Genomic DNA, 13,251 nt, shown 5'->3' with positions numbered 1-13,251 from the left:
TGTATAGATTTATTATTAATTAATTTTGTTTTTTATATTCCAATAAACCAAAATTAGTTCTTTGTAAAAAAAAAAAAAAACTAAAGATTCGTTTTGATCATTTTGGGATACTGTGAAATAAAATTTTGTCAATAAATAAAAATTGCTTATTTTTAGATAAGTTTGTTTTATAAAGTTTTAGGTTACGAAAATTCATTATAATATTTTATAATTGGCTATTAGTTATCTATGGTTAGCATTTTAATACATTTTCGACTTATTAAAATAATTTTTAATATTTTAATATTCTCCAACTGTAGGATATAAACGGAGAATAGAGTGTCCATATGTATCGTGCGCACATTTTTAATTAAGGTAAGAACAAAAATATAAGAAAAGTTTAAACTGTTTGCGAAGTTATACACGCTGTGTTGATACATTCATTTACGGAGAAGGGTATTAAAATCTGTTTTATTATAATTTATAATTTAACAAAACTCTATTTCTAACGTATCAGATCGATTTCATGCTTTTATTTCAAACCGTCAGATATTTTTGACATATCTGTATGTTGTATCAATAAGGGTTATGTATACCGAAAAAAATAACCATCAAATATTGACCTAAATACAATAACATTATTATTATTATTATTTTAGACGGTTTTAAAAAGGTACAATAAATAGCTATCATATAAAAATAATGATCGTTAATTTTTTAAAAATTAAATCATATGCCTAAAATATATAATCAATATAATAGTTATTTTTATTTTTTATAAATCATAATTTATACGGAATCGAGATACGCGAGTGCAAATATATGTATTTCAACGAGTCAACAACATAACGTATTTGAAAAAAAAAAATTACCTACAGCCGTACTCATTAAAATAAGTCTTACAAATATACGTTTACATTTTCCAATAAAATACAAAGCCTTTTGGTCATATTTGGCGTTAAAATAAACATATAATTTGTAGAATTAGTACATTGAGTGACTATAAGTCACGTCCCTGGAATTTTTTTTTGTATATGTAAATTGCGTCCCGTGTAATTACTATAATATATGTTATAAACGTACAACTAATATTTTCTTTACGATTTTATCAGACTTAGGACTGTCAATATTACTGTAATAGTATTGGAATAGTTAAAATTGTTGGTTTTTTTTTAAATTAAAACTTAATTTATTAATCATTTATTATAAGTAGGGCAGAGAAGTTATAGGATTTACATTTTTTATTCTGGGCTTCTATTTTATAGCAAACCAAGACATAAATATAAGTCATAGGCCCGTTGAAATCTAAAATTTTTTTTGCATATTTTTGCATATTTTGAAGATTTAAAAAAAATTGCATATTTCGTTATTTTTGCATATTTCGTGCATATTCTACATAAAAACTGTATGGTATTGTTATATTTTATATACTATATAGTAACATTGTACACCACTCGACTCCCATGTATACCATGTACTATATTATAGGTACCCACATATTTTAGGTGGGCATTCGGATAATGTTATCGAAGATAACTTATCTTTATTATTATAACTTATTAGTTTTACCTATGTCGAAGTAATTGGCATTTAAGTATCTATATTAAATTTTATATCAAAATTATTATGTGTCCAGAGTTCACTCTTCGTCAGTAATCTTGTTAGTTTTAAGTAACGTTCGATACGAAACTGCGTGCCGTTTGTTGTGTTTTCCATGCTTACATTTTTCTTTTAACATTTCTGCTAACATTTTGTACAATGCCAAAAATAAATGAAAATATATTTAACAAGTATGTGAAATAGTTTGGTGAAGATACATTTGCTACCGATGGTACTATGCTTTATTGTAAGATTTGCGAAGTTAAAGTAAGTGCTGATAAAAAATTTACAGTAACTCAACATATAAAAACAAATAAACACAAACGATTATTAGCTCGTCGAAATAAATCTGCAGAAAATAAACAACAATTTATATCACAGCCGTCAAACAAAAAATCTGTTTTTTCACATGATTTATGCAAGGCTATGATGTGTGCAAACATTCCTTTACATAAAATTTCTAATGTTCAATTCCGATCGTTCTTTGAAAAATATACTTTAAATGATATCCCAAGTGTATCTACGTCGAGAAAAACTTATATAAACAATTGCTATTTAGAATCTATTGATCAAATTAGAAAATACGTTGTAGGAAATAAAATATGGGTTTCTATAGATGAAACGACAGATGTCCAAGGGAGATATATTGCAAACGTAATAATCGGAACTCTTCTAAAGGATAGACCCGGAAAAATGTATTTACTAAATACTGAAGTTTTAGAAAAAGCCAATTTTTCTACAGTAAACAAACTTTTTGACAGCTAAATGTTTCTCCTGTGGCCCGACGGTGTTCGTCATGATGACGTTCTCCTATTTTTAAGCGATGCTGCACCATACATGAAGAAAGCAGGTACAACTATCAAGGCTTTGTACTCCAAGATGATCCGTATTACTTGTATAGCACATGGATTACATAGATTAGCAGAAAATATTCATACAAGTCATTTTCCTATAGTTGATAAATTAATAGCAAAATGAAAGCAAGTATTTTTAAAAGCACCTTCGTGTGTTTTATTTTTTTAAGACAGAAGCTCCCGGAGTCCCTCTTCCTCCCGAACCTGTATTTACACGTTGAGGTTCTTGGATTGAAGCTACTTTTTATTACTGCCAATATTTTAAGCAAGTACGAGATGCTATGCAAAATTTTGATTCTAACGATGCTGTATCTATAAAAAAATCTCAAACCCTTCTAAATGAAATTTCAATGGAACCAAATTTGACTTTTATACATTTAAATTATGGGTTTTTACCATCAACCATAACTAAATTAGAATCACAAAGAGTATCATTAACTGATTCAGTATCAGCAGTAATGTTCACAAAAAATAAATTGGAAGAAGTTGCAGGTGACGTTGGAATGAAGTAAATACAAAATTTAACCAAGTTTTAGAAAAAAAATGATGGGTTTGCAATAATATTAAAAATTTTAAAAATTTTGAATGGAGAAATTTCATCAATGAATAGTTTACCAGAAGACCTAACGGAAAATGATTTAACATTTTATAAATATGCACCAGTAACATCAACAGACGTCGAAAGAAGTTTTTCTCGGTACAAAACCATACTGGCTGACAATCGGCGATCATTCGACGTAGAAAATATTAAAAAAAACATTAGTTGTGCAATGCAATAATTTATATGTCTATATGGAAGCAAATAATAAGTTAAATGATAGTTGCCTAGAAAATTAAATTTGAGTTATTTTTTATTTTCTAATTATTTCAATTTTTTTTTTAATTGTTTTTATACAATTTTATTTTTTAATATTTCTTCTAATTCTGTCGCTCTGAATTCATAACGCTACATAAACATTACTTTAAATAGTTTTTTAAAATATCTAGAAACACGAGCCACAACTCTTGTATGTATCTTAAATATCGGAACGTAATAGGGATATAACTTCCACTTACTGATAACGTTTTATTGTTCTCTGTTGGGGCAAAATACAACTAATGAAGTTAAAAATGTAAATTGTAAAATGTGCTTAAATTAACTTTCAATGGATGAATTGCCCAAATAATAAAAAATAATTACTCAAATGTAGAGAAAAAAAAAAAATTAAATCAATGTAATTTTAACTACATACCAGTCTTCGTAAACCGAACCCACGTTTTATTAAATTTTTCAATTTACCGTTTTGGAAAGACGTACGTAAATCTATTCTAAATTATTAAGCACATATTAAACATTCATATATATTTTTATATTTTATGCACACTCTTATATTGTTATTTTTGATAAGTTATTGTTTGTGTTGAATAAAATATATGGTTTTTGAATAACGCTTATACCAAGAAAAAGCTTACTTTTTTTATAATAAATAAAATGTCTGAGTAAAAGACGAAATACACCTTAAAATCCTCGAAATGTTATATAAAACTAACGAAAGCATATACTTAACTCGGAAAATTTAAATAATTTATAAACAATAAAAGAAAAAGAAGTTAAGAATATAATACATTTTTATACAATATTTTTCTTATGCTTATTATTAAAAGTGACGAATAACAAGATTTATTGAATTTTCACTAATTTAATAGTTTTCATACACAATCAACATATGCATATTCGTAGTAAAATTCAATATATTTTCTAAAAATGTTAAATTATTGCCAGATTATATTCAATTTGTCAAAGTATGAATATTATTCATAAAATGTACTTTAAACTACAAAAGATTCAATTTTTTGTAGTTTATTTTTTTTTAGATGATCAAAGTATTCCATTTAAAATAAAGTAAAAATATGTATACTGAACCCTAAAGTCATTTCAACATGTAATGTCATAAATTTGTAATTTTCATGTAAAATATATTATTTTTAAAATGTATTATTTTTTTTATTATTATTTTTAAATGCTAGTATTTTTTTCTGTATTTTAATTATAATATAATAATATGAATTTATACCTACGCATATGAATATGTACTTATACAATAAGTTATTTTTTAATCAAATATAAACTAAATTTCAAAACTTCAATCTGAGTTTATTTCTTAAATATATTGGCAATTCTTTAACAATGATTTATTTAGAGTAGCCGGATTAAAAACTTTTACTTCTTATACACAAGATAAGTTTCATAAATAAGCTTTCGATCTATCTACTAACTTAAAGTTTTATACTTAATGAAACGTAAATCCTAGCGTGTTAATACCATACATTGACGACTTGAAAATTTTGTGTTATACGCTGAGTTAAATTAAAGTGACTTAATCAAGCAAAATAGAAATCCATTAAAATTATTTTAATAAGTAAGTTGCATAGCTGTTCGTCATTTATGTTCTACAGAATATACGAGTATATTGAATACATAATCTAATGTATAAATATAGTTTATATAATTCGAACGTAAAAACTAAAATGAAAACTCATAATGTATAGGTTAACAGTGGAAGTGCGTAGACAAATATTAAATTTTAATTTAAATATTTTTTAATGAAAACAATAAATCATATTTTAAGTTAAAGAGCTCATTAAAAAAAAATATTCATATATATATATATATATATATTTTTTTTTTTTTAATTAGATAAATTTATTTTAGAAAACATTTACTTTAATTAAAAGAAAAAATAAGTACACAGTAGATACTGAAGCGACTGTTAGGTATTTACTTCTTGTCTCGATTGACTCACCTCCGTGAATCTAAATGGTTATTTGAACATAAATTAAATTCAGTAACTGTTACAGAATTCTGTAAAGGTTTCGATGAAAAAAATAACCATTCATTTTTTAAAACATTCAGTATTTTAATATTCGAGATTTATTATTATCTTTATTGCATATTTTTCTTTGTAAAATACTTATTCTTCTCAAATCACTTTTTAAATTAAAGTACGGCATTTTATTAAAAAAAAATTTTAAAATGATAAACAGGTCTAAGCTAATCTGCTACAAAGAAGGTTTCAAATGTTGATAAACTCATTAATTAAATTAACCATTTACATTTTTAACGAAATTAAGTATATTTTTTCATGCGAATTTTGTATTGTTTTTCTTCATGGTTGTTCATAATTCTCATGTCAGTCTCTAAAACTTAAAACTCCCAAATATGTATATGTTTCAAAGCTTTTGACAGGATTTTATATAAAGTATGGTTTTTGTTCCACAATCTTGATAAAATAAATTACCAGTCGTTCTTATTTTTATGTATTATTAATTTAAGAAAATCTTGATTAAACACCACAACAAAAATGTTTTGTAGTCTGTTTATGCTTGAGTGTTATACATAAAACAGATCATACATATTATAAGCTTAAATACATTATGTTGTATACATATATTAAAGAGTAGTGGTGCCATATAATTATATTAAAGAGAGAACCTAAAATTGTTATGGGCCAACTATTTCCATACCCGGCCATTCATTCTAAATAAAAGGTCGAATATATTGAGTTTACGTAATATAGTGGTATTTTTTCATGAGCATCTTTTTCTATATAAAAAAAAATCAGCACTTAAAGTTCCCTTATGTTCTATATTACAAGATTGTAAATAAGAAAGGTCTATAAAGTTCAAATGTTTTTAATTGTATTGTTTTCAAAATACTAAAAATAATATGTACATTCATCTTTTCAATCTTATAGAACGTCCATAAACTTAAATGAAAATAATTATAGTAGACATGATAAATGAACTTCTTCATTATAACAATTAATTAAATGTTTATAAATTTAAAATACATATCATTTGAATTGTAGGTTAGTTAAAATATTTTGATCTATATTACATTTTCAATTACGGTCTACCAGATAAAAATCTTACCTGATTGTCGATCTTTGAATCGGTTATTTTTCCGATTATTAGAATATAAAACTGAATTCACCTAAAAATAATACCAAATGTCGTCAAACGAATGTTCAGGTATGTTTATTTTGTCAAATTATAAATTATTTTACTTTTGATATAAATTATGATCTACGCTTATTTACTATACTTGATAATGGTTGCGTAAGCATAATAATAAATGTAATGTTGGTAAAAATAAGGTAGGTAATGCTCAACCTATGTCCCTACAGTATACCCTTGCCACTCTAACGGTCTCATGAAATGTATGTACATTTGTCCACAGTGCTTCTTTATTTATTGATTGGTTTCTTAATATATTTTTGCAATGCAGATTGTGAATATATATATTTTTTACCTAACTAATGAAATAATTTTATTGAGCGAAATTCCTATGGAAACATAAAAACTAATTAGACATTCCATTTGAATTTTAAATTGTACAAAGAACTAGCCCTTGGTAAAATGTAAATTCAATTTAAGAAAATGGGTCACAGTTAAAAGTAATCTTAAAATGCATACAATAAAATATTTTATCTGTCCAGTTATTTAAAAAAAATTTATTTTATAAAAAATTAGTCTCTAAAATCTTTTATAAACCAAATTAATTATTTGAATACGATAGATTTAAGTGATATTTAAAATGCTTATTATTCGATCAATTTGGAACTATAAAATGCACTCATGACATCATATAATAAAGCATTTATTTTTAAAAACGTAATCTTAAGTATAATATGTACGTAAAAATGTATGGAAGTCACAAAATATTACGTATTAAATATATTTAATGTATAGCTGCTTAAATAGATCAAGCTATTAATATGAATTACAACACAACGTTTGAGATAATCTAATAACTAAAAAATCTCCGAAATATTATAGTATGTTACTAATAATAAATAATACAAATGTTTTATTTTGTATAAATATTTTGAATTGACCATGTTTTTTCGGTATCGTTTATCCAAGGCATGCTGTGTAAGAAAAAAAAATATATTTTTAACTTTTATGACAACATTTGTTTCTATTTTGCTAACCACCTCTCTTTTACATACCTAAGGTACATATATCACAAATTCTTATAAAAGTTTTTGTGATTTGCATTGCACTGTATAAATTATTAATTTCCGTTGATTTATATATATTAAAAACGTAACAGAAGAAAAGAAGAATACTCAACTGCTACAAATGCAAATACAAATAATCGATCAAAGCGTTTTATGTGCTCCCATTTAAAATCCAAAAATATTTCGCTTTTTCGTGGTTTAGCTTAGCGCATTGGTTTTCAGGTGCTTAAAATCTCTATCGACATGGCTATGAAGGCGAATGCAAAACCCGTCAATCTAAAAATAAATTGTCGCTTGATTTATGGTGGTTCTTTCCTTAACACAATGTCTATCCTCTTATCCCGGTTGACATATAATCATTTTTCAAATTGCCCTACTTTAGTCAGCAATCATGTATAGTATTAGCATATCAATCCGTGACGATTGTGAATAATAGAAATATATATATACGTAGAAATACGATAATGCTATACAAATATTGAATAGTATTATAAAATATGTACATTATAATAAAAATAATAATAATAATAATTATATAAATACGTCGTATTTTTATCAGTATACAAGAATTATCATAATTAACAACGTGCATATGACATGTACTCTACCTCTTATTTTTTTCATGCTGATAAGATTTTTATATAATCCTTCTGAAAAGGATATAAAAAATAACTCATTATTCAAAAATTTGTTATTTGAACAAACCACGTGCGTATACATATATTATATAAAATAATATATAGAATGTTCTATATAAAACTTCTCTCTTAATAAAAATACTTTTATATGAATTACGTGCAAAAATGTTAGCAAGAAGGAAAATATAACGACATGTCATGAGTAGAAGAAGAAAATAAACCGAAATGTCGATTTTGTAGAGCAGATATATGTGTTTATTTATTTTCATATATCAAATTATTTCTGGAACTGAATTCACTTTTTCCACTCGCAATAGAGTCGGTAGTAAAAGAGGAAGCCAGATAAACTTTTTCTTTCAAAAGTACACCGTTAGTTGGTTCGATAAGCGTTTTTCCACTTGTATACATATATCTATATTTTTATATAATAATATACATTCTGATGTCAAAATAATGGTTAGATGAAGGGGCTAATCTGTGATACATTTTCTGGAAAAAGCACCGAACCCATGGACCTCCAAGTCATCATCTGTAATCCCTCGTAATCGCCATCGTGTGGTATCCGGCATGGATTTACGAACGAGAGAGTGCAAATGGGTTTCCACTAAAAGGATTAAAAAATTATTATCATGGCCATGAAAATATAACCGTACTCATATTTTTTTTTAACATAGAGGTACAACAGTATATACTATTTTATATGTGAATAAAATCAGTGAAACAAACAAAACTGAAGACTGTAAACATTTATAAGATACCAACATTTAAACGCAGAAACCTCGGTTCAAGACATACTGAAAACTAAAATAGATATTGGGATTGTACGAAAAAAAACTACCGAAAGAAAAGCAATCTAAAAAAAAAAAGAGCAGTTGAAGTTCAAAGATTGTAACAACAAAATCCTTGTCTCCCATACGCACAAATGGTTAATACGTCTAGTGTAAAAGGCAAAAGGTTCCATGGATCCATGTGCAATAACTAAAACATCAACAACAACAAAAACAAAAATTACAACTACAGAAATAATTACAGAACAAAAATGATGAACTGCCTTTAATAAATACTATGGTTGTCCTAATAACATAATAGTGAAAACACACAAGCTATGGAAGATTTTACCGAAACCATTTGGAAACGAGTACGAAGACAATTTAGGTAAAAACGTATTATTAAATCTTCATATTTCATCAATTTGCATTATTTGAAGTGTATATCGAAATGTACGTATAAGTGATTACCATTGTGGCAGTATGTATTGATTCGTTTATTTATTTGATACGAACTTTAATTTTAGATAATAATAATAATAATAATAATTGGATAAAACGCTGACGCAATCACTAGACGACGCTAGATATCATTGTAATATGTTTTCTAAGTAATTTTTGCTGTGTTGTTTAATCTGTTTTGTTATAAGCATTAATATCCGCGTTAATGCTTTGTACAGATTAGATCACAGAATTCAAATGCAAAATATAATTATATATTATTCGGCGCAGTATATCTGCAATAACAATGCATGTACGTGTAGGGTGCGCGAATTGACGTAGAAGTTATCTATCGTGGTAGGATCTGGTATAAATCCTAATGAGGACAAAAAATAATTGGGCTTATTTGAAAGATGAAATGGTACAACTAAGTATAAAGTAATTACGATGGAATATCGAAACAAAACTTAAATATTCTAATTTATTTCATGATTTTCACATACTTTGATATAATTTTCAAATAAAACGTGGAATAAAATATCTAAACAATATCAAAGATGAAAAAACGTGTTCTCATCTATCATTTTTTGTACCAGTTGTTTAGAATGTTTCACCCTAATTGATTGTATTGAGAGATAAAAAATATTTCCCAATGGACAGTGACCTAACATGTAAATACTATCTAAAATAACTGTCAAGTTTAAAAAATGGTGAAATGAAAGTGCTTTCTCGAAGGGAGGATGAGCAAAGTTAGTAAAAGTCTGCTTAGATGTTATTTTAAATCGCTCAGGAAGAATTTTAAAGGATTGGGCTGTCCAAAAAATATAAAAAATATTCGCTAAAAAAACTGTATACATTTAGCTTTGATCGTGTGCACCCCTATAAAAAATATCTTGCTGATCCATTTTCTACAAATTACATTTTTTGTCGTTCAAAATAGCTGTCAATAGGTAAAAAACCTTTATTGTTTTAAACATTGAAATTTTATTGGCCATCGGATGCATATAATAAGAATAAAATGCTTTGTACTATATATCCAAACTATATACTCGTAGATGGTATTAAATTATTCGTAGCTAAAGACTTTGAATCTCTTCACGAAAATTGTTCTATATACACCATTCTTACAAAACAAGTTTTCTAGCAGTTCGATTGTTACGTCGATTTGTGATAACATTATTCGTTGATTTTACTAAGAAATATAATTCCGTATAGCTATATAATAATATAATAATATTAATATATAATATATAATAATAATATATAATATATAATATATAATATAAATAAATAAATATATAATATAAATTATATATAATATATAATATATATATATATAATATATAATAATATTCCAAAAGGGAAAAAATAATAATTTTTTCCCTTTTGGAATATTTTAACAACACAATCGAATTCATTTTTTTTTTACACCTCCATTCTAAGACTATCAGCAGATATTAAATCGCCTTTAAAGCATTTCAGTTATTAATATTATCTTTGTAATCGTAACTTAATATCTATTATTGCGTATACTGCTACCATTTATATAAACTGTCGTTTTTGCACGCACCCGTTAAGTTTATTATGATATATTTTTATCACTACCGTAATCGTAGGGCTGTGATTGTCACTTTTGTATGGAATTTGATTACATCAATAAAATATTCATTTATTTTATTTACTTCTATGTGTTCGAATTGAATTCTTATGCTTCAGTTAAATATTTTTTTACATCAAATCCATTATATCCATTATATCAGGGGTTTCCAAAATATGAGGCGTGCCTCCCTAGAGAAGTGCAAGGAAATTATAGCAATTTATTTAAATTTAAATAATGAAAAATGTTGTTTTATTGGGAGGCGTGATTAGTTTTCATTTTGTTTTGGCAAAGCGTGACCAAAAAAAGTTTGGCAACCGTTACATTATATGATTTTATAACGTAAAATTGTTTTTATTCTGTACATAAATATTTTTATTGGTGAGTCGTAAAATATGGTCGCCATTGCGGTTTTAGATTACCTGCATGCAGTGTTGTTGGAATTATTGAATACATTTTTTTTTTGATTCATAAAATCAAACTATTTATTATTATTTATTTGTTTCCCATGTAGCATCTATAGAATTGCTCTCGATTGCTACTTTATTTCAGTACTTTTTGCATTTAGAATTACGTACATATACGTTGGAATATATCGTAAAATAGTATATTATATATTTACGGATATACACCAGGAGGCTATAGAATCATCCCCCTTAATTACTTAAAATATTTTGATATTGAAACAATTAATCTAATGTAATAATATAGACAGTTATTTTTTTTAACATTTTATCAATCGATTGATTTTTGAACTTCAAACAACATTCAATGAAAATCTTAGTAAAATAATTTTTGCTATTAAACTATTATAATAAATATGATATAATCATATATGATATATGCATATATGTATGTATATTATTTAACACATAATTTTTAACTTAATGTATTTTTTTTCAACATGTATTTGAAGTAAAATGTTTCGTCTAGCTCCTCTCCCTATCTACATCCATGTCTGTTTACATTCGAGTACTTTTTGATTAGAACGTTTGATCAATGTCCTAAATCATGTTTTCCAAAAGCGTTTCAACATAACGCAGGCATACAGTAATATCGCGAAGTAGAAAGGTGGAAAAATATTAAAAGGCAAAAGCGGAAAAACGTATCGGCTTGTCGCGCGGGTGCACGTTACGTACCGCGGAAGGGTTGTTCAAACACCCGTCAAAGCGTCGCGAACCCCGAACGAAATATCAAACGTACGGACCGCGTGCATAGTAAATTTCACGACTAGGTCGTAGCTCAAAGGTGGTTGTCCAAAGGTCGTTGCCGTCGAAAACGAGGAAAAAGACCGTTCGACAAACGATAAGCCGTCGTGTAGACCACCGTCACCGTCAGGTTTTTATTGATCATCGTCGTGGTGGCGGCTAGTGGTAGTGGCGGGGGCGCACATAGCGTGCGTTTTACTTATTAACTGTTGAGTGCTGTGCACGGCGCACACGTGAATTATGATATATAATATGGACGCGTGGGGGGGGGGGGGCGCTTTTGCGATACGATGAAATGCAGCGCATTCCGGTTCGCCACGTCAGGTATTAAGTTTTAATGGCGTTTCGGATCCGGGGAGCGAAATCACGTTTTACCGTTCCGGTTCTGGGAAAAATCGACCAAGTCTGATTGCACAATCTTTTTTTCATCCACTCTTTATAAAGAAATACTGAGGAGCACTTGCCCTTTTATTGCTTACATAATACACCGTACAAATAGATGGAAATCGATGATTACCAAAATAAAGTTTTTTAAGAGAAAAAAAAAGGTTTTACATGGTATTTTCGATAAACATATCACGGTTGGTCGTTACAAAGCTGGTGTTATCAATGGTACCGTAGGAAGAAGTCGGAACTGTTAAAAAAAAAAATACAATTTTTCTTTTAATTAAAAACAAACGTTTATCGCTTAGATTTCAAAATATTCATTGAAGGAAAATGAAAGTGTTGTACGAAGATATTTTTTCACAGCACGCTTACAACGGTGTTATTATATAATACCATAAAAGCGGTATTTTGAAATCATCGTAAGACGAATTAAGTTAATTATTTATTAATTTTATTGAAAAAAAAAACAAGTTTATTTTTATATCTACTTCCATTAAACAGACAGTTACATATTACAAATTTAAACTGTACAGTAAACAAATATAGTTACATTAATTATGAATTCTGTTATAATACCAAAACACTATTATTTTTAACATACCGGTATTTTATTAAACTGAAAAAAGTATTTAAAGAAACACGGTTAATAAAATTGAAAAAAATAAAAAGTTTAAACATCAAAATTTTCATTAGAATAAACCATGTGTTATGGCTAACATCAAATTTTTTGAAAAATATATGATACATTTGATTTTATCCATTCTTAATTTTATTTTTA

At 26.8% G+C, this 13,251-nt stretch overlaps 1 protein-coding gene across 1 annotated transcript; it reads left to right on the top strand.

Moving 5' to 3' along the window:
* Positions 1–2,713: 2,713 nt before the first annotated feature.
* LOC112686854 lies at positions 2,714–3,211 on the top strand. Its single transcript, XM_025559313.1, is given in 1 exon segment — positions 2,714–3,211. A coding segment is annotated over 1 exon segment (498 nt).
* Positions 3,212–13,251: the final 10,040 nt, after the last annotated feature.

This window comes from Sipha flava, unplaced genomic scaffold, assembly GCF_003268045.1.
Source record: "Sipha flava isolate LNK unplaced genomic scaffold, YSA_version1 109_pilon_pilon, whole genome shotgun sequence".
NCBI lineage: Eukaryota > Metazoa > Arthropoda > Insecta > Hemiptera > Aphididae > Sipha > Sipha flava.
The sequence above is the reverse complement of the archived record's forward strand: the minus strand, read 5'-3'. Positions and strand labels throughout refer to the sequence as shown.